This window comes from Pongo abelii, chromosome 18 (genome assembly GCF_028885655.2).
Source record: "Pongo abelii isolate AG06213 chromosome 18, NHGRI_mPonAbe1-v2.0_pri, whole genome shotgun sequence".
NCBI lineage: Eukaryota > Metazoa > Chordata > Mammalia > Primates > Hominidae > Pongo > Pongo abelii.
Genome location: NC_072003.2, coordinates 82,425,419 through 82,449,400, shown reverse-complemented (window position 1 = coordinate 82,449,400; position 23,982 = coordinate 82,425,419). Strand labels below are relative to the sequence as shown.

At 41.8% G+C, this 23,982-nt stretch overlaps 1 protein-coding gene across 1 annotated transcript in view; it reads right to left on the bottom strand.

Moving 5' to 3' along the window:
• CDH13 (cadherin 13) overlaps nucleotides 1-23,982 on the bottom strand; it is a gene marked incomplete at its 5' end in the record, with an annotated part of 1,173,335 nt that overhangs the window by 753,380 nt on the left and 395,973 nt on the right. Inside the window, 1 exon segment of the mRNA NM_001133193.1 lies at nucleotides 12,618-12,826. Within this exon segment, the coding sequence (NP_001126665.1) occupies nucleotides 12,618-12,826 (209 nt within the window).

Below are 23,982 nucleotides of genomic sequence, written 5' to 3'. Positions count from 1 at the left end.
TCACACCATCTGCATCCAGGCATTCTTGTGAGCTTAAATCGGATAATGCATATATAAACAAAGTTGTAAATTATAGTTTTAAAAATATAAACGCAAGATGTTTTCTCTAGCCTCTGGGACTACGAAGATGAATGAGATCAGGTCCCTGGGCTGGGAGAAATTTACATTTAGAAACCTCGTGCTGTTTCCACGAGGTTCTTTTTGTAAAGGTTCTATTCACAGGAAAAGTTTTTATAATGTGTCATGACAATACAGGGCTTGCCCACCTTCCTAAAATTTCTTTAGGAGTTTTGCTCAACTCTGGATTTATTTTTATTAATAACTACTTTTTAATTTCCTATGCTATTTCAGTAAATTTACTGAAAAATAGAAAAGCACAATAGTTCTGCCATAAACGTCAGTATTATCAAAATAGCAATGACCTCACAAAATCAGAAGGCCCAGCTCAACTTCCAGTCCTGCCACTTACTGATGGATGACGGCATTGGTTAAGTTACTTAACTTTTCTGAGCTTGAGCTACTTCTGCATCTGGAATATAGGAACAGGCTAGCTATAGGAGAAAAACAGATGGATGTGTGAGGGGCTCTAAGGCCAAAGGCAATGCTCTAACATGTAGTAGGAAATCAGTGAATGATCTTTTTCATCCTTTCAAAATATGCAATATTACTGTAGAACTGCAGAGCATCCTATCAAATCCGTAGCTATTCACTACTTCTGCTTATTAAGTACTTAAAAATTAAATACTCTAAATTGAGATGTGCCTTAAGCATAAAATATATACTACATTTCAATGACTTAATATGAAAAGAAGAATGTAAAAAGGTATCTTATGAATAATGTCCATGTTGATTTTTTTTTTTTTTTTGAGATAGAGTCTCACTTGCTCTGTTGCCCAGACTAGAGTGCAATGGTATGATCTAGCAGTTCCCCTGCCTCAGCCTCTTGAGTAGCTGGGATTACAGGTATGCACCACCACGCCCAGCTAATTTTTGTATTTTTAGTAGAGACGTGGTTTCACCATGCTGGCCAGGCTGGTCTCAAACTCCTGGCCTCAGGTGATCCGCCTGCCTTGGCCTCTTAAAGTGCTGGGATTACAAGTGTGAGCCATTGTGCCCGGCCTTGATCACTTGTTGAAATGATATGTTAGATATATCTGGTATACATATATATACACACACACACACACACACACACACACACTCATATATACAGTTATTGTATATTATTAAAATTAATTTCACTGGTTTCGTTTTTTAACATGACTATAAGAAAACTTCAAATGACATATGTGGCTTTCATTACATTTCTATTGGACCATGCTCCTGTATAAAACAAAATTTAGAATTTTCAAAAGCCAAAAAGAAGCCAATTTTAGTTATCTATACTTTCTATGGGATCAGTTTTTCCCCCAAGCATTTCAATTAAAATTAATCTCCAGAATATAGTTTTCTTAGATTCTGATCCTTAAAGTAATCTGTTATCTATTTAAATTAATGAATTGAAGGATGTCTTTTTATCTATATTTGAATAGTATCCTGGAGCTAACAGCCACATAAACATAACAATTTAGGCATGTGTCAAGATGTAACAGCCTATTGTCGAATTCTAGGCCCAATTCTTGGATCCGTACAATAATTTTCAAGCTATATATTTTCTCCAATTTAGGTGACACTTAAATGGATACTAATTTTCCTTAATAGTACCTGGGGAGGCTTTTGCCATGGAGCATGGTACTTCACAGGTTTTTTGAAGTTATCACACTTGTTAAATCAGGGCATATTAAGTATCCACATCTTTAACTCATCATTTCTTTATGGTCACAGCAAATGTGCAGATTCATTCTCCACTGGGATTGTTGTAAAACATATTTCATGTAAGCAAGATTGATATAATCACCCAACTCAACAGAATCCATGTCACTCCCAGTCAATGTGAGATGGTTTAGAGACAAGGTAATTAATTTACCATGAGCTTGTTGCTCTCATTTTCAGGAACGATTTAGAGCAGCAGTCCCCAACCTTTTTTGGCACCAGAGACCTGTTTTGTGCAAGACAATTTTTCCATGGACTGAGGGTGTTGGTGGTGACGGTTTTGGGATGATTCAAGTGCATTACATTTATCATGCACTTTATTTCTATTATTAGTTCATTGTAACATACAATGAGATAAGTATACAACTCACTGTAATGTAGAATCCATGGGAGCCCTCAGCTTGTTTTCCTGCAACTACATGGTCCTATCTCGGGGTGATGGGAGACAGCAGTAGATCATCAGGCATTAGATTCTCATAAGGAGGGTGCAACCTAGACCTCTTGCATGTGCAATTTACAATAGGGTTCATGCTCCTATGACAATCTAACGCCGCTACTGATCTGAGAGCAGGCAGAGCTCAGGCAGTAATGTGGGAAATGGGGAGTGGCTGTAAATACACATGAAGCTTTGCTTGCTCACCTGCCACTCACTTCTTGTAGTGCAGCCTGGTTTCAGCCTGGTTTCTGACAGGCCACTGACTGGTACTGAGACAGGTGGGTGGGGGTCACTCTTGTTTTAAAGAAATAAAGTCACATGTCTGCAGTGTGACAGGTGTCTTGAAGGTTAGACGGCATCGTGGCCAAAACAAACAGATTCAAACAGTTGGCTCAGAGTTGAAAATAATTGCAGTTTACATCAGTAACAAATGTGCAAAAGTATTTTTGTCTAGAACGTGTGAGATCAGGAAAGAGGGGAAAAATGTATAGAAGTGATAGCAACTTACTGGCTACTTCACTTAGGAATAATTGATCAGTGATTGAGAATCATCCATTAACGAGGCACTGAATTAGGCACGACGCTTGTTTTATTAAATGTGTCTCATGATGGCATCCATACAAGGCCAGGGTATTATGGCCACTGTACAGATGAGAAAACTGAACCTCAGAGAAGTTAGGTAACTTTTCAGTATCACATGGCTGAAAAATATGTGATTTGTTTCCGATTTTTGGTCATTTCAGGTGCCTCTTAGTATCATCCACAAAAATTTTCGCTAAATATCCCCATGAATGTATGTGTAAAGAAACAGGGGGCAATTAGCTCCAGGTTTTCCTCAAGCTACTTACCAAATGATTCCTGAGATTCTGATAGGTAGTAGATTTAAAAGTTGTAACCCCCCAATGGAGCAAGAGACATATTAGCAGTGTCGTTGGCTTTTGGGCAATTGACGATATATTTTATATTTTTATTAAAAAAATTAAAAACAAAAACAACTGTTTCTCCCAAGTGGCTCCTTCTACTGATTGCTCCTTTTATTTTATTTTTTTGGAACCATTTCCATCCTGATTCTTGAAACTGGATTAGGAGCCAAAATTACGTCTTTTAAATTGCATGTTTGCAATGATGATGAACAAGCATGATAAACGAGTCTTAAATTTAGCCTTTTCAGCTTCTGTCATAACTTTCCTTCTTTGTTTTATTTTTAAGAAATTCTTGTCATGACAAAAAAGGGAAAAATATTTTTTTTGCATTTAATTGAAGCAACTTGATTAAGAGACCAGTTTCCCTTTATTGAGGCAACTTGTATTGACTTCCAGTTAAGAAGTGTAAATTGTTCACAATGAACTTTTAAATACTGCCAGGTCTTTTGGAGTCTGTTAAGTGGACCTGCAGAAATAATCTCTTCTCTAGGAAGTTTAGTCGGTGCTTCCTATACAGTGAGCACCTGAGGAATGAATGGTGATGGTGTAAGCTCACCCATAATCCTGAATCTATACACGTTGCAGAAATCATAGAATTTGGTCATGCTGGGCATGGATGAAGGACTGGGTCATCTCAGTTTGCCTCGTTCATTAGCTGAACATTCATCATAGGTTTGGATTTAACAATGCAATCACTATGAATAACTCCAATTTCTTGTGGGACACCGAGTGTCCCAAGTTCTTTGGATGCTGTGATGGTTAATATTGAGTGTCAACTTGATTGAATTGAAGGACGCAAAATATTGTTCCCCGGTGTTTCTGTGACGGTGTTGCCAAATGATATTAACATTTGAGTCAGTAGACTGGGAGAGGCAGACCCACCCTCAATCTGGGTGGGCATCAACTAATCGGCTGCCAGCATAAAACCAGGCATGGAAAGAGCAGTCTGGCTGAGTCTTCTGGCCTCCATCTTTCTCCCATGCTGGATGCTTCCTGGCCTTGAACATCAGACCCCAAGTTCTTCAGCTTTTGGACTGTTGGACTTACACCGGAGATTTGCCAGAAGCTCTGGGGCCTTCGGCCACAGACTGAAGGCTGCACCATCACCTTCCCTACTTTTGAGGCTGTGAGACTCAGACTGGCTTCCTGGCTTCTCAGCTTGTAGATGGCCTACTAGGGGACTTTACCTTGTGATGATGTGAGTCAATTCTCCTAATAAACTCCCCTTCATATATTCATCTATCATATTAGTTCTGTGTCTTTAGAGAACCTTGACTAATACAAATGTGTTGATTCATTGAATCCTCACAGCATCCCCGTGAGGTTCACACAATTATGAACCCCTTTTCCAGCTGAGGAACCTGGAGCAGAGGTAGTAAATGCAGCACTGGAATTCATGCCAAGGTAGTCTGGCCCCTGAGTGATCTTAGTCTGCTGCATGGTAGCGAGGGCCCTCAGCTCAGGAGCTCAGCATTAAGACAGGCATAAGCAGAAGAAAGCAGACTGTTTTGTTTAGTACTATGAGTAGAGAGAGCCAGGCAGACATCTACAGGAGCCTGGAGAAAGAACACCTAACCAGCTGGGGGATATTCAGAGAGCTGTTCCCAAAGAAGGAAAATCTTGGCTGTTTCTGAAGTATGGATGGTGCTGACCATAGGGTAGGTGGAACCTCAGTGGAGAGAACAATGTCCAGACAGAGGAGTAGCCAGTGTGAAGGTATGGGAAAGCTTGGCCAATTCAAGAAACCACAAGTGATTTGGTATTGAAGGAGGAACAGTTCAATGTAGGGTGTGAGAGGGGTAACTTGCTCCACTCATCCATGTATTCGAAAGGCATCTACTGAAAAATATGTGCCAGGCACTGGGCAGGGTGCTGAGGATAGAGTGGTGAACACACAGGAAGGAAGAAGGGAAAGAAACAAGGAAGGGAGGGAGGCAGGGAAGAGACTGTTCCTATATTCATCCAAGGCAGACATTAAACACCTGAACAAGAAAGTAAATACATAATTACAAATTGAGAGGAAGGCTAGAAAGGAAAAGCACTGATGTCAAGAGTTAGACCAGTAGGGGAGATCTTTCTTGGGATGGGGACAAGAGGCAAGGGTGACAGGAAGGGAAGGCTCTTGGAGAAGGTGACATTTCCGCAGGTCAAGCCACTTAGAGATGAGCAGGAATGAGACTTGAAAGAAGGCTGCAGAGATCAGTCAGGCTAAACCACAAAGGACCTTTTCACACATGTGCTGTCTTTAGAATTTATCTCCAAGGCCAGGTGAGCTGATCAGGAAGTGAGGGCCTATTAAGCAGAGGAGCGAAGTGATCAGGTGCATTTGAGGAATAACTCCAGACTGGGAGCAGTGAAGCTGGATCCAAGCCTATAGCCTGTGGCCCTCATAACTCTCCATGGGAACCTGGGCCATAGGAGACTTTTGCTTTGTTCGTAAGGACCTGGCTGCCTGGCCATAGGCATCTAAATTCTACCACTGCTGAGTGTGTGGGATTCCATGTTTCAAGACGAAGCCTGGAGGTACAGTCTCTTTAGTTCTCAAACCCAATGTCAGAATAAATTCCTCTAAGCCCGTTGATGTCACTTCCCAACCTGACTTCATCAGGTTCTTTAACTGATGTCAGAATTACTTGCCATGATCTATAGTCAGGCAAGCTACAATTTCTTAACTCAGAAAGAAAGAATAAGTATGGTGTTTTTCGTTTGTGAGTGTTTTTGTTGGCCAGGCTGGAAAATGAAGTTGTTGAATCCCATTTATATGGCAGATAAAGACATTTCTGCATGACGAACAAAGCACAGAGCTTTTCTGTGTAAACTTTTGAAACTATATACAAGGTAAACACGCATGTGTGCACACAAACACACACGCAGACCCCTCATCCACTGTTTTTCGTTTCATCCTTGTTGGGCCATGAGAAACAGCAGATTTGGTGGGGAAAAGTCATGATTCCATCCAGACATAACTTGGTGTGTCAGGTTCATCATGACCTTCCACAGACAGGAGAGCCCTTTTGTGCATGGAAGGTTAACCTCACTATCTTCCATAGCAATTTGTCAGAGCCTATCAAAAGACTTGGAATTAAACTGCTCTTCTGCCTACTCAGATCTAAGGTGATCTTACATAACCCAGGCACGTACTAGATTCTGGGAAGCCCATTAAAAATGCAGAAATAGCTTGTGAGTCTATAATTAAGTCATTAACAATCAGACTTCACAGATTTGGGGTATACGTTTTGCAGGTGAGACAGGGTCATAAGTAGCAGGTAAAAATAAGAGAGGCCAGGCTCCTTTTATTAAAGAAGAGCCAGGCTCCAGTTACCACAGCTAAAATAGGCTTCACTGTGATTATATTTGCCTTAGAGAATCTTTCCTTCCAAAACACAGTGACATGAAATGAGCAAGTGTGAAATCGCCCCTGTTTTGGTTAGGCTGGCGGTCCCACCTACCTCTCTGAGCATGCCTTCTCTTTCTTTTCATTGGCTTTACTTTCTCTTCCTGTTCCCCATCTCTGGCTTCTGTCTCAGGGCCTCAGTGAATACAGTTAGCCCTCAGTTCCTCATCCTTCCTCCTAAGGTTCCAAAATTATAGCACTGATGGGAACTGTCCCTTGATGTCTGGTGCTATGCCCAGGAGAACAACTCTGTGACATAGACTATTCTTATCCCTATTTGATAGATGAGGATATTGGGATTCAGATAAGTGAGTCACTTGCCCAAGTCACACAGTGAGTAAGTGGCATAGCAGAAATTTGAACCCACTCATGTTCAACATAAGCCAAAACTCCCACCACTATGCTGTTCTTCCTTCAAATTTGTACTCTAGCAGCCAGTCCCGTATTGTCCATTGACTCCTGGCCATCTCTATAAAGATGTCCCTAGAAGCATATAAATCAACACACTCAAGCCTAACTAGACATCTTTCCCTAACATTTCTTTCCCAACTGGTCCAATTCATCTCCATCCTCCAGGCTAGACAATCTGGAATCATCCAAATACGTGATCCTGGCTCTTTCTTCCTTTCTGGCAAATCTTGCATCTGGTTTCCCTCCATTGCTCCCGTGTTGCTCTAACTGATGCTCTCATCTCCTAGACCCATGCGCAACGGCAGCAGCCTCCCCAGTGGCACAGCCTTCTAGCAGCAAAGTGGCAGGAAGGAGAATGGGTATTTAGGCAGAGGCCAGAATTTCAATCTCATTTCCTTCAGTTTCAAGTTAGGGTCCCTTGGCCAGGTTTTCATACCTGCAGGAAGGGGTAATCTCAGCAACCCCACAGGGAGGTTGTGAGAATTAGAAATAACATAGGCTAAACATAGACTAAGATGCATGACCGTAAGAAAGCTCCATGAAATCAGTTCTCAAAAAATAGTGGTAGCTATTAATTTAACTAGTAGCTCTAGTCTCTCTCTACTCCAGTCAAGGCTCCTGGGTGAACACCACCAAGGATTATTTTTATCCTGCTTGTTTCTCTGCTTAAGAACCTACAATGGCTCCTTAGCTCCTGTCATATCAATCTAGAATCCCTCCTCCTGGTCTTTAGATGCTGTCTCCATCCTGTCTGCCCACATGTTCCCATGCTTTTATTTAGCATTCCTTTTCTGTTCCAGCTTCCTCTGGCCCAGAAAAGTGGACCCTGGGATGCTGGACCCTGGCTTGTGTGGGGTACATGGGTGTGCAGGCTAATCCTTGAGGTGGAGCCAAATCACCTCCGGGAACTGCAGATTTCCCGGCTGAGAATGAGAAGATGAATTGCAGCCAGGCTGTACGACAGCATCACCAACCAAAGGGCTGGGAAGAAGCAGAACACAGGGTGCAAGGGAGAGGGATGCAGAGTGGGAGCCAGATATCAAGGGTCAGAATTTACAGGCAGCCACAGGAGTGTTCTATCAGGTTCAGCCACGGGAAGAGGGAAAGTGGGAAGGGCACTGAGCTGGTCCTGACGATCTGACATTCTGGGTTGCAGGCCTTGCTTGCCTCTGTTGTAACTGCATTTGTGGGAGTGAATATTGTGCAGGCTTACTCTGTTCCAGATGGTGAGCCAATAGAGGCTACTGATAAAGCAGAGAGCTCCAGGTTGGGCACTGCAGCTCACACCTATAATCCCAGCACTTTGGGAGGCTGAGGCGGGAGGATCACTTAAGGTCAGGAGTTCAAGACCAGCCAGGCCAACATGGTGAAAACCCATCTCTAATAAAGATACAAAAAGTAGGCAGGTGTGGTGGTGGGTGCCTGTAATCTTAGCCACTCAGAAGGCTGAGGCAGGAGAATCACTTGAACCCAGGAGGTGGAGGTTGCAGTGAGCTGAGATTGTACCACTGCATTCCAGCCTGTGAGACAGGACCGAGACCCTATCTCAAAAAGAAAAAAAAAAAAAAAAAAAAAAAAAAGAGGAGAGCTCCAGAGCCATGCTGCTAAGGTCTGGTCTGGGCCCTAGTTCTGCCACCTACTAGTTAAGTGGCCAGAGCAAGAAACAGCCCCATTGTGTCTCAGTCTCCTCACCCAGGAGATGCAAATGATAATAGCACCAGTAAGAGTAACAGCTTCCCTCAGCATGTTGTTGTGAGGATGAAAGACTTGAATAAACCCAGGGTTTAGCACATAGTAAGTATTATGTAAGCATCAGTGTTGGTCATTGCTGTAGCATCAGCTGAGTGCTACGTATTACTGTTACGTGTATTGTCTCATTTAATCCACATGAAGATCCAAACAAGTCTATTATCCCTATGTTACAGACGAAAAAATCAAAACTACATAGAGGCTCAGGAGGTAAAGCAATCGACTGAAGGTAACACAGCTATGAAGAGAAGCACCATGCAAACAGTCCAACATTTTCCTCGTAGACCCTCCCAACTATGCACAATGACCCGTCCTTCAAAGTCCAGCTCATGGAGGGGTTGGAGGCACAGACCCAGGGGCCAAGCTGCCCAGGCTCAAGTCTCATTTCCATCCAGCTTGTTATTCATTTTTAGACCTTGGAAATGTCACTTGCCTCTTTATGCCTCAGTTCCTCTATCAGTAAAATCAGTAAAAAGTCACTATGAGGCAGAAGACAGTAGCATCTGCCTCCAATTGCTAAGGAGATTACATGAGTCAGGGTTTGTGGCCCATGGAGCAACACGTGGCACATGGTTGATGCTTTGAGGACCAGCCCAGCTCCCCTTGACCTCTCCCCTCTCCAAATGCACAGATCATCCATCACTGTTAGCTCCCTGCCTGGTACCCAAGCATCAATGCACACATTCATATTCCCTCCCCAACAGGAGCTGAGCTGACTCAGGCACTCACTGATTTTCTTCTCTAGCAGCTGGCCCACTTGGCTGCACACAGTAGGACCTGCAAACATACCACGTGCATATCCACTGAGGTATGCGCTCTCTTCAGAGGGATTCTTTTGCTATCTATTTTGTTTTCCCTTCATTTTCTTTTTATTTTTTTTTCCTTTTTTGAGGCGTTTTTATGAAGGACACAGCTACACATCTTCACAAAGCCTTTTTTCAAATCTCATAAAATTACTGAATGTGGGAGATGAATGCCCCATTCTGCTGAAGTCTGGCAAACTGAAGGACACGGCAGCCTCCGCCCCCTTTATAAGAAGCAAAAACAATCACAGGCAAGTTTTGTTGAAAATGCGTACAGAGAGCAGCAAGCAAGAAACAGCCAGGGCTCAGGGGAGCTTTGTCTCTGGATGGCATCTCACAGAAACTTGAGGAACCAACAATGCGTGGCTGAGTTTTCATAATGAACCCAGCTCTCCCAGCCCCTCAAGGTGGGGTTAGTCCCGAGAACCTGCCCAGAACCTCTTCTGCTCTCTTTCAAGCAAAATACGATGACAGCATCTTTTCCAGATAGAAAGATGAGCCACCATTCGTGAAGAACAAACGCTATCTAAATGCATTCAAGCCCATGGGCAAACCCCCTTACCATACCATTTCCATGTTTCTATGAAACACTGTTTTTGCTGTATATCCTGGCAACTTTGTTGCTTCAGATATTTGCCACATAATTTATATCACAGATTAGTGAGATGCTGTGAAAATGGTCATGGCTAAGTAAGAGAAAAGCTTGCCTTTGTGGTATCAGTGGATTTCCATACTGGTATGAATTCACCAATATCCAGTTTGCTCTGAAACAAGAATGACATGCCGTACATTCGTTTTTAGGTTGCCATCTACCCTTAACTCACAGCTTCACAGATATTGAAGGGGAATTGTGAAGTTCATCCAGCCCAGGAATGGCAGATAGATTCCATCCTCAGAAACATCACTAAATGATCAATTGATAGTAGGTTCCAGAAGCATTGCACTGAGAAGGATACTCAGGCTAAGCCAGGGGTTATTAGCAATATCTGCCACGAGCACGGTGACAGTAGGGTGGCACATGAGCCACTTATTTGCCACTGCAGGCTGTTTAACCTCTCTATTCTGCAGATAAAGAAGCTACATGATGCTCTCAAGATCACACAGACAGCACTGGCAGGAAGGTAACTCTCACATTGCCAGTTGTACTGTCTGCTCCCAGCTGTGTGACCCACGCTCGCTCCACCACTGAATAAAATGAGTAGATCAAGCAGGAATGTGGGTAATATGGCAGGTGGAGAAAAGGGATGTGAATTAGGGGCTGTGAAAAATCGAGGAAGACCAAGCTTGCAGGTAGGTGAGAAGGCGAGGCATGCCAAGCAGGGGCATGCCATCGTTAAGTCATTGTTTGGCTGGAATCCTGCTATGTGTCTTGCCCTCCTTTTCTCATGAAGGTGGAGTCCCTGAGCTCCTGGTGAAGAAGGCATGAGTCAGTGGTAGCAAAAAGTCTCTGAATGGCACAATCGGGAAGCCTGAATGGCACAATCGGGAAGCCTGAATGGCAGTTTGTGACACGCATAAAGTGTATGCATATGTGTGGGAGTGCAGGGATCTGCATGCATGTGCTTGTGGAAGGGAACAAGCACTGCTGCCTGACAAATGAGAAGCACGATATGCAATTACACACACATATAATACAGATATACCATGTGTGTATGTTTATACACACATACATATACACAGTATATAGATATACATATACACCATACACACATACAGCACCATATGCAATTACACACACATATAATACAGATATACCATGTGTGTATGTATATACACACATACATATACACAGTATATGTGCATATACAGTATGTGTATGCCTGTACATACGTATACACATATACACATATATATATACTGAAGTCACCAAAAGTCGTTGGGAAACAAAACAAAACAACAGAAGAAGCATGAGTAGGTTGGGCAGCTTATCTCTGAGATACCTATGACCTGTTAAATGCAAATGTATATGTATAGACATACATATACACCATATACGTATACAGAACCATAAACAATTACATATACATATATACATATACACACATAGATACACTGAAGTCACTGAAGGTCACTGGGAAACAAAACAAAACAACAGGAGGAGCATGAGTAGGTTGGGCTGCTTAGGTTTGAGATATCTTTGATGTATTAAATGTGGATGTACACATATGTGTATACATTACATGCACATATACCATATGTATGTATACATATACACATAAGTATAAAGTACATATGCATGTATATGGTATACACATACATGTACAACAGGTACACATACAGCACCATATACATACATATGGTATATGTGCATGTAATGTATACATGTAACATAGGTACACATACACATACACCATATATGTATACAGCACAATATGCAGCACCATATACAATTCTAGTGGGCCACCTTTTCTTGCCTATCCACCATCCATTTCCTTTCCTCTGAAAACAGCTCCTTAATTTACTTGGAGGAACCACATTTCTTTCACTCTCAGTCCATGTGTTTTCAGGTGAATAGGGCTGACTCTGCCCTGGCTTCAGGAAAAGAAATATGACCGAGACGTGGCCAACCAGAACATCACAACCCAATGGACACCATGTTTAGTTCAGGGGTGGACACATGATCTAACCTATGAGACTGAATTCCAAGGCTTTGTTAGCATCGTCTTGAAGAGATGCTTTCTCAGGCGACTTCAGACCAGGAGAATGAGGGTAGTTGCTGAGACCTCCACCTTGGGAGGTAGGGAGAGATGTGACTGTCTCAGTACATCTAATAAAAGGAAAATGGAGCCATGAGAAGCATACGGATTAAAGCTGATTTGGACACCAGTACATAGCCATACCTGAAGGCAGAAGTATCCCTAAAATAGTTTCATGAATTAATCCATGAACTATCCCTAAATTAGTTACACGAATCAATTAATTCCCACTGCCCCTCCTCTACATTTTTAGAGTTGGATTTCTGTCATTTGCAACAACAATAACAAAAAGAATCTTAGCAAACATAATAAATTAAAGACCCACTTTCCACATAAGACAGATAGAACCTAATGTCCTCCTTGAACCCAAGTTATCTCAAACAGATGTGTTACCTGCAAGGAGCCCTGGATGTCTTTCCCCCCGACAATCACGAGTTCTGCCATATCTTCTGCATGGGGGGTCCGTGCATGGACGAACAGAGTTTTGCCCACTGCAGTTATGTTTCTCAGAGCAACTAAGCCTCCATCGCTGTTCACCTTGAAGTATGGGCTTGAGACCTCATAGCGTAGCTTGTCATTTCCCTTACAGTCACTGAAGGTCACTGGGAAACAAACAAAACAACAGAAAGAAAATGAGTAGGTTGGGCAGCTTAGCTCTGAGATATATCTGACCTGCTAAGTGTGAATTGCCACATAGTTCCTCAACCCAGAGTTCACAAATGCTACCCTTTATCCCACAGCAAGACACTTGTGCCCAAGTGACTTTGTGCTGATGGACTTCACTCAATCAAGACATGTCCTTGACGACCTCACATGTTCCAGGCAGGTGCTAAGGTCTGAGAATGCACACTTGAGTGCGTTCTCAGTGGAGTGAAGAGTCAGATCTGGCAGAGCGACATTTGAGGGAAGTGATCTAATCCTGGCATGTGTGCGTGACTGAGCAGAACCACAGGGTGCTCAGGAGCATTGAGGATTGCTGCACAAAGACAATATTTGAGCTGGGTATTGAAGATAAGCAGGAGATGAGAAGGCCCTTAAGAATGCGGAAGACATTATAGGCTATTCTAAGGCACAGGGATGAGGGCTAAATAGCAAAACAGATTCAGGGAATGAGAATTAACGATGTGCATATACATGTACATATATATACCATATACATATATACATATACATATATATACATGCCTATACATGTACATGTATATGGTATATACATGTGCATGTTTATGGTATATGCATACATATATACCTACAGCACCATATACATACATATGGTATATGTGCATGTAATGTATACATGTACACATATGTACACATACGCATGCACCATATATGTATACAGCACAATATGCAGCACCATATACAATTCTAGTGGGCCACCTTTTCTTGCCTATCCACCATCCATTTCCTTTCCTCTGAAAACAGCTCCTTAATTTACTTTGAGGAACTACATTTCTTTCACGCTCAGTCCATATGGAATCGTCCATATGTTTTTAGGCAAATAGAGGCAAACTTAAAACGGGGCAGGGATGGTGGGGATCTAGAATGGTGGGGATCTAGAAGGGAAGGGTGGAAATTAGGCTGAAAATGTCTCTGGGAGACAAGTTGGGAAAAGCCAGTAAGTTATGGTGCTTTCTGGTAGCCCTGGATGATTTGTTGTGTGGAAAGGGTCAAGATCAGGTGTGTGCTCTGCTTCCAGTGGACAAAAGTGCTTCTCAAGGATTGGGGTGCATCAGAATCACACAGCGTGCCTTTTTTTTTTTTTTGACAGAGTCTTGCTCTGTCATCCAGACTAGAGTGCAGTGGCGCGATCTTGGCTGACTGCAGCCTCTGCTTCCCGGGTTCCAGCGATTCTCCTGTCTCGGCCTCCTGGGTAGCTGAGATTACAGATGCACACCATCATGCCCGGCTAATTTCTGTATTTTTAGTAGAGATGGGGGTTTCACCATGTTGGCCAGGCTGGTCTCGAACTCCTGACCTCAGGCTTCCCAAAGAACTGGGATTACAGGCGTGAGCCACTGTGCCTGGCCCACAGAGTGCTTTTTAAGAATCCAGAGGACCCAATACAATGATTATAACTTGGCAGATCTGGGTTATAGCAAGTGATTTAAAGAAGGGCAGGAAGAGAGGCCAAGAGAACAAGTTTCAATGAGTTCAGCGTTGTATCAAAGATGGCTGTCCAAAATGAAGGCAGTGGTGCTGATATGGAGAATGGATAGATGTGAGCAAAGTTCCTGCCATGGAATGGTTTATTCCTGTGTGGGAAGGAATGGGGAAGATGCGCCCCCTGCATGGACACATGGAGCACAGGGCATTGACACAACAGAGGCTGTGACAGCTGATCATGCTCCCCTCAATGGTGATTCTGCATGTGGTACACAATTCTATTATTATGGGGATCACAACTCATTATCTGTGCATGCATTTGCCTGTCTGCTTCCTCCTGTAAACTTTGAGGCCCCTTGTGGGTAAGCATAGAATTGTACTACGTGCTTTTTGCTCTCTGCTGAACAGGCTTATTTGTTTAGTAAACCTTTAATCGAAGCATAATGTAGACACAGAAAAGAGCATAAATCAGAATATACAACCCAGTGAATTTTTACAAAGTAAGCACACCCAACTGCCCAGCACCCAGACCATAACATGACGCATTACCAGTCCCCTCCCTTCCTGAGTAAAATTCCTACCCCCTTCCGTAGAGGCTACATTATTCTAGCTTCTGATACCATAGATTGGTTTTACCCGCATTTGCACAGCATCTAATGTGATCATACAGTATGCACTCTCTCCTACTTGGCTTCTTCATTCAACATTCCATTCCATGAGATTCATCATGTGGCTGTGAGTCATGGTAGTTTATTCTAATCACTATAACAGCAATCACTGATCACTGTATAGTATCCAGGTTACTATATTGATCTTAATCATCATATAGTATTCCATTATGTGGCTGTATTGAGTCTCTTTATCTATTCTACTCTCAATTGGTATCTGGACTATTTCCAGTTTGGGGCTCCAAATATTGTTGCTAGGATCTTTATTTTATTATTATACTTTAAGTTTTAGGGTACATGTGTACAATGTGCAGGTTAGTTACATATGTACACATGTGCCATGCTGGTGTGCTGCACCCATTAACTCGCCATTTAACATTAGGTATATCTCCTGATGCTATCCCTCCCCCCTCCCCCACCCCACAACAGTCCCCAGAGTGTGATGTTCCCCTTCCTGTGTCCATGTGTTCTCATTGTTCAATTCCCACCTATGAGTGAGAATATGCGGTGTTTGGTTTTTTGTCCTTGAGATAGGTTACTGAGAATGATGATTTCCAATTTCATCCATGTCCCTACAAAGGACATGAACTCATCATTTTTTATGGCTGCATAGTATTCCATGGTGTATATGTGCCACATTTTCTTAATCCAGTCTATTATTGTTGGACATTTGGGTTGGTTCCAAGTCTTTGCTATTGTGAATAGTGCTGCAATAAACATACGTGTGCATGTGTCTTTATAGCAGCATGATTTATAGTCCTTTGGGTATATACCCAGTAATGGGATGGCTGGGTCAAATGGCATTTCTAGTTCTAGATCCCTGAGGAATCACCACACTGACTTCCACAATGGTTGAACTAGTTTACAGTCCCACCAACAGTGTAAAGTGTTCCTATTTCTCCACATCCTTTCCAGCACCTGTTGTTTTCTGACTTTTGAATGATTGCCATTCTAACTGGTGTGAGATGGTATCTCATTGTGGTTTTGATTTGCATTTCTCTGATAGCCAGTGATGGTGAGCATTTTTTCATGTGTTTTTTGGCTGCATAAATGTCTTCTTTTGAGAAGTGTCTGTTCATGTCCTTCGCCCACTTTTTGATGGGGTTGTTTTTTTCTTGTAAATTTGTTTGAGTTCATTGTAGATTCTGGATATTAGCCCTTTGTCAGATGAGTAGGTTGCGAAAATTTTCTCCTATTTTGTAGGTTGCCTGTTCACTCTGATGGTAGTTTCTTTTGCTGTGCAGAAGCTCTTTAGTTTAATTAGATCCCATTTGTCAATTTTGGCTTTTGTTGCCATTGCTTTTGGTGTTTTAGACATGAAGTCCTTGCCCATGCCTATGTCCTGAATGGTAATGCCTAGGTTTTCTTCTAGGGTTTTTATGGTTTTAGGTCTAATGTTTAAGTCTTTAATCCATCTTGAATTAATTTTTGTATAAGGTATAAGGAAGGGATCCAGTTTCAGCTTTCTACATATGGCTAGCCAGTTTTCCCAGCACCATTTATTAAATAGGGAATCCTTTCCCCATTTCTTGTTTTTCTCAGGTTTGTGAAAGATCAGATAGTTGTAGATATGCGGTGTTATTTCTGAGGGCTCTGTTCTGTTCCATTGATCTATATCTCTGTTTTGGTACCAGTACCATGCTGTTTTGGTTACTGTAGCCTTGTAGTATAGTTTGAAGTCAGGTAGTGTGATGCCTCCAGCTTTGTTCTTTTGGCTTAGGATTGACTTGGCGATGCGGGCTCTTTTTTGGTTCCATATGAACTTTAAAGTAGTTTTTTCCAATTCTGTGAAGAAAGTCATTGGTAGCTTGAGGGGATGGCATTGAATCTATAAATTACCTTGGGCAGTATGGACATTTTCACGATATGATTCTTCCTACCCATGAGCCGGGAATGTTCTTCCATTTGTTTGTATCCTCTTTTATTTCACTGAGCAGTGGTTTGTAGTTCTCCTTGAAGAGGTCCTTCACGTCCCTTGTAAGTTGGATTCCTAGGTATTTTATTCTCTTTGAAGCAATTGTGAATGGGAGTTCACTCATGATTTGGCTCTCTGTTTGTCTGTTATTGGTGTATAAGAATGCTCGTGATTTTGTATCCTGAGACTTTGCTGAAGGTGCTTATCAGCTTAGGGAGATTTTGGACTGAGACAATGGGGTTTTCTAGATATACAATCATGTCATCTGCAAACAGGGACAACTTGACTTCCTCTTTTCCTAATTTAATACCCTTTATTTGCTATGAACTTTCTTGTATACATCTTTTGGTAACAACAGCTACATAGATCCTAGCACACTGCTAAAGCCAAATAAATATCTGAAAATCTAAGCTCATCTACATATGTCCTAGCGCACTGTGAAAGCCATATAAATATCTGAAAATCTAAACTGATATTTCTACTCTAGGAAGATGATACTTAAGGTGATAATAATCATATTAACTGATAATAATAGTGGATAATGCAGATTGAGCACTTTCCACATTCAAGGATCGGTGCGACACATTTTGCACATATCTTTTTAGTTAATCTTTACAATGACAACAAATGAAGTATTTTTTTTGATCCCCTTCTCCTACAGTTTCTAGATAAGGAAACTGAGGCTCATAGAGGGCAAAGTTCGTGCCCAGTACACACAGGTTATAAATGATGAGCCAGGATTTTAACCCTGGTCCATTTGCCTGCCACCACTGCATGTTTTCAATAAAGACAATACCCCATGGAGAATACAACCCTTCTGAAATCCTATCAAAACCTGAATACAGTAGTTCTCCCATCTCCATGGCTTTTCTTTCTGCAATTCCAGATACCCACGGTCAACACAGGTCTGAAAATATTAAATGGGAAATTCCAGAAATAAACAATACAAAAGTTTCAAATTGTGTGCTGTTTTGATTATGGTTATAATTGTTCTATTTTATCATTAGGTTAATATTTTACTGTGTTGTAAATTAAACTTTAACATAGCTATGTATGTATAGGACAAATTAGCATATATAGGGTTGGGTAGTATCCACGGACTGAGGTATCCACTGTAGGTCTTGTAACACATCCCCTGAGGACAAGCAGGGACTACTGTAGAGAGCTGTGATTGCCCTGCTCAGTCCTGTTTTCATGTTCCTGCCCAGTCCTGAAGAGCACTGCATGGTGTGGTGCCTCTTGGTCACTCTTCAAAGGTTCTAAGGCTTTCCATGGTTAAGTCAGCTTTAGGGCCATCTTTGCATGGACACACAAGTGGACTCTTGGGAGCCTGCGGTTCTCAGACACTTGCTCACCTTCTCTAACCATGTTGGTAGCCCAGATTGATTGAACATGCTTAGTTTCAGTTTTTGGAAGTGAACTATGAAGGAGTGACACCAAGGTTGCTTTCATTGTTATCATCAATTAGTATTCATCCAATGGAGACAAATTACTCAAATAACAAGGCCTGACAGGAAATTACTGTTTCAATCACCAGCATGAGGTTCTAGCCCTAACCCTTGAACAGGATCAAAGAAGACAGTCTCAGCTGGGGAGTGAATGGGGTAAAGGAAAAGGCATATGAAAGTTTGTGGGGGTTCTAGATTAACAGCTAAGTTCCTTCTTCCCACCCTTTCTTCCTTCCATAAATATTTACTGAGAACCTACATTATGCTAGATGCTGAGGTTATAATGTTGAACAAAGACAGGCACAGTCCCCAGTTTGAAGTCTAATGTGAAAGACAGACATTAATTTAATACTCTTATAAGTAATTTGGCACCTATTACTTAGGCAGAGAAAACCACAACATATGCAAAGGTCCTGTGGCATCTATAGAACTGGAAGTAAGCCGGTAAGATTGGCACAGAGAGCAAGGGAGAATGCAAGGAAGTTAGAATGGAGATAAGCTGAGCCCAGGCAATTTGGGGTACTGGGGGCCACACAGCCCTGCCCCTTGGAGGAAGCCTTGGATTCTCCTGTTGCAACTATAAGACTAGCTTTTCTTCACCTGAGTCTCATATAATTATGGATCTTCATTGCAAAACAATACTTAGCACTCAAGGTCCTCCATGACTAGGCTGTCCATCAGCCTCCCCTCTGCCTTTGTCTTCACTGCATACCTCACACCTCACCCACTCTTGCATCTCCCTACTCTACTATCCCACCCTTTTGGTATAGTGCTCCCTCTCTGCAGAAGGCATTTTTCTCACCTTCTTTACCCTGTTAACTCTTGCTTATTCTTCAAGATTCAACTCAAGCAACTTCTTCAAGCATTCTCCTTGTGTTCCAGAATTTCCTGCACATAGAACCTTTTATATCGTGTTATATCAATGTATCCATATTATGTATTTGTTTTTTGCACCAGAACCAAGAGCAGAAATTGAGTCTTGTTCTTTCATTCATCTTTACATCTCCAGCAATGAACAGCATGTTTTTCCATATGGGAGGCCATCAATAATAATTCCACTTTGCTCAGTTACTCTCCAGAGCAAAATGATGCTTTAGTAATGGTAGAGGATTGGGGGGTGGGGGGTCTCCCTTCTGTGCTATGAGCAAGAGGCTGCCAGAAAGACTGTGAATTGGGATAAGAGGCCCCTAGTGACCTCTTGACTTCATTGAACCCAGCAGTAGGGAGTGGAAGGAAATGAAGAACTCAGCTATGCTCTCCCCTTGGCCCCTGGACCCTGTGTGTATCCATTTAGAATGGCACTCAGCCTCTGTGCTTAGCTTTGACCTAGCTCATTGGTGAAGTCAGAGGTGGTGCCTTATCTGTCCCAAAGATGCCAGTAAAACTTGCATACCCCCAAAGAATGGTTGGAATCAGTGTGTGCATTTTAAATGAAGTGATGTTTGGGCAGACAACAGTCATGGCACTACTATTTATTGAGTGGTCCCTGAGTGCTAGGCTGTATGCAAAGGATTGTACAAGCCATACCTCCTTTTAGCCTCATAGCAATTCTATAGCAGGGTTGCTCAACTTTTGTTTTTTTCATTATCTACTCCCCTAAGGACACTTTTAAGAATTTTTTTCTAATTGCCACTATTCCTGTAAAATTTTGATATCACAGATATACTTATATCTGTTTCGGTACTACAAGTATAACCGTACTTTACATTTGTAAGTGCAATTTTTGTCCCTCCACCCTCGAACCTATTTCACCCCTGTGAGGGAAATACAGCCCCACTGAGAATGCACAGTCTATAATCTATAAGCATCATATTAGATTTTACAGGAGAAGAGACTGAGTCTCAGAGAGATTGACTGACTTGCTCGTGGTCCCGTATCCAGAAAGACCTAGAGCAAGAACCTTCCCTGATCTGTTCAGCCTGCCTCTATAACCCGAGCTCTGGGCACATCTGCTTCCTAGGAATAGATAGGCAAGAGGAGAAAGGACAGTTGCCCCAACATGGCCCCCTTGGGCATCTCACAAACCCCATTGGGGTCATCAGAGGTACCAAGTGAGGTCACACTGAGAACAACTGCAGTTTCAGAACCTGGCACATCATAGGCACTCAATACTTTCTAAATCAAATAGCTAACGGTTACATAATTGGGTCTTTGTATATTTTTGATATCACTTACCAACTCAGGAGCAGGTGCTTTAGGCCATGGTTCTTTCTCAAGGCTGGCCATCTATGAAATCGCTGAAGGAGCATTAAAAAGAATAGCAATACCTGTCCCCACTCTCTCCCAAGATTATGATACAACTGTGCTGAGTTGGGGTCTGTGTGCACTAGTATCTCTTAAAAGCTCCCCTGATTAATCTAATGCAGACAGAGCCAGGAACCAGGACCTTACATTATAAATTGTTTGTCAAGGTGCCAGGTCTCCACATTTCCCAGCCATTCCTGGAAAAGAGTAGAGGTTGGGGACCGGCATGCCAGCAACTGTTATTTCTGTGCCCCAAGAAAGGGAAGTTTTAAGGGTAGGTTTCTAAGCCCTTTTCTAATCCTGGCTTATGTGTAGGAGCCCTGTGACATTGGGCAAACCACCTGATATGGTTTGGCTGTGTCCCCACCAAAATCTCATCTTGAATTGTAGTTCCTATAATTCCCATGTGTCATGGGAGGAAGTCGCTGGGAGGTAATTTAATCACGGGGGTGGTTACCTCCATGCTATTCTTGTGATAGTGAGTTCTCGCGAGATCTGATGGGCATTCTCCCCCTTCACTCTGCATTTCTCCTGCTGCTGCCATGTGAAGAAGGATGTGTTTGCTTTCCCTTCTGCCAAGATTGTAAGTTTCCTGAGGCCTCCCCAGCCATGCTGAACTGTGAGTCAATTACACCTCTTTTCTTTATAAATTACCCTGTCCCAGATATGTCTTTATTAGTAGCATGAGAATGGCCTAATACACCACCCATATTCTTTAATCCTCAATGTCTTTATCCGTAGAGTGGGCATCCTCCTGAAAGGTACTATAATCCCTATGGCATGTGTAAACAAGATAATGCATGCCTACACGCAGAAAGCACTTAGGACAGAGCTTGGTGCTCCATGAATGAGAATGATCACCATTATTACCATAATTCTGGGCACTAAGGAAGCTACCTTTTCCTTTTCCTACACAGCTTCCTTCTTCCAGCTGATTTTTCTACCTCCTCCTCTGTCATTCCTTCTAGTCAGGTACCTTGCTAGTCTCAGGCTGTTGCCATGGAAATGGTTACTACAGGCATCACTGCTAGGGTTAAAGGGGTGGGGCTGATGATTCTGATTCAGGCTTGTCCATTGTTGAATCCCTTCACTTGTTTTGGTGAAGCCCTACGTACTTCATATGAACAATTGTGAAGGAAAAATGATATTAAAGGAATGAAATTACAGAGCCCTGCTCAAAATAGAATCAACAAAGTTTTGTTCAATATTCTCCAAACTGATTGTTGGTGAAGACAACTTCATACAAACGTAAGGGATGAGTTTTCCTAAAGTAATGACACTACACTGTGAGCTTTACACTCATGATTGCAATAAATCTTCATGTCGTCTTCTTCACATCATCAATTTGAGGTAGGAACTTTTGGTGCTCTGTGGAAACTGAGACTTAGTGAGGTTGCATGAGTTATCCGAGGCCATGAAGTCATTATGTGAACTGAGGTCAAATCCAAACTCAGGAGTGTGGTTTCTGGTTCTAGAGCTCACACTCCTGAGTACTATGCCAGTCTTTCTAGATGAATGTGTTCTTTCCTTTAGTCATTCAGCCTCCAGACTGACAATTTCATTGCCACCTCTCATACCACATCGATTATTTGCTTAATAATTTTTAACTGACTGACCCTTTAAATTATAAAATTATTTGAAGGTAGTATTTATAATACCTGTTGAATATGCCAGGTATTTTTTCAAATAAATATTAAAATAAATCTAAAGAGCCAAATTCAAAAGAAGTAAGTTTGTCCTTGTATCCACTAAAAGTTTGTCCTTGTATCCACTAAAATCTCCACAGTGACGTTTGTTGTACCCTCTGGAAATGCTGGCCGGTACTACATTCCTTGCCATCCAACCCTCAGTTAGACAAATTCATTCCTGCATCCACTCTACTCAGGTTTATAAACCAGGAGGGCTCTGATATCCAAATATCTGATAAGGAATAATTTATTTAATATAAATAATGAAGTCTTGATAAAAACAGAAATTCCAGAAAGGGCAAAATCTAAATTGCTCCTGTTGCCATGGCTTTGGCAATATCTAAAGGATAGCTCTGATAAACAGGAAGACATTGACTCAAAAGAAAAACAAGTCACAACATTTTCATTCATGTTTTCTTCTTTCTCCTGGAGAAAACAGACTCTGCATTCTCACCAATTATAATCATACCCTAAATTTCCTATTAAAGGGTGCATCTGATGACATCAGCTCTGCATTGTTGTTTCATGTTATTGACTTTGTTGATGCCACCAAACTGTCAGTGATTCTCAAACTTTTAAGTAGATATCAAGACTGTATGTGAATTGACCACAGTGTTCAAAGACATATTTAAGGATAAAACTGAATAGTTTATGTCCATTTAAAAAATGCTTGTTTCTATAGAGACAACTTCCTAGGTGGCTTACAATGACACCATGTGGATAGCTGAAAGATGTGACTAAACAATTAAACTTGTGAACAAATACTCAAAACCTCTATCTGAAGTGGGAAAAGAGCTATCTGTACTCTTCGGAACCTATGAATGACTTCCCTACATAGTTTCTTATGGATTTGAAATAACTTCTGGAAAGCAAAAAATATATACATATAAGATACTGTACATGGAGATTTATTGGAATAAATTGCATAACATCACTCTTTGAGATATTCTTTGAACACCCTGAGAGGGGGTGGGGGTGTAGTGAAAACGTCCCACCTGGGGGAAACTGCAAATTAGACAAAAGGCACCATTCAGAGTTTCAATTATGCTTTCAGCACTTTTCCACTCAATATGTCCCCTGGGCTTAATGCAAATGTCACAAAAAGACAAACTTCAGCTGGGAGACAAAACCACAATCGAAATGGGAAGTTTGACATGTGAATTAAGGGGCTTAATCTTCCCGACCTTGATTTTATGCCTTTCCATTTCTTTCTTTTGAAGGTAGTTCTTGGGGATGAAAATCCAAAAGGCATAGATTTCTTACCATCTAAAAATGGATAAGGGAGCAAATTAAGCTGTGTTATGATCCCAGAAAAAATGAAATGCAGATGGATTTAAACTTATCTGCCAAATATAGAACAGTCCTGCTTGCAGAGCTAGGTATGAACTAATATGTGAATTTTGTGCTATTCTTGTAAGTGTGTTTGGGCCAATCTATGATTTATACACTCACAGCTTACATGGGTAAATTGTCCTACAGTTTGCATGTATTTGTAGAGGCTTTGCAAATTGGTCTGCACATAAGTTGTGGGGCCTTTTCAGAGTGGATGGTCAGATTCCACTTGTACATGTGTGCAAGGATGCATATGAATCAGAATTACAGGCTCTGAATCAGTCATCCTGGAAGTTGTAGCCCTCCCCCAGACAGATATGCACAGATTCACTTCCAGGATCTTTATATGCACACACA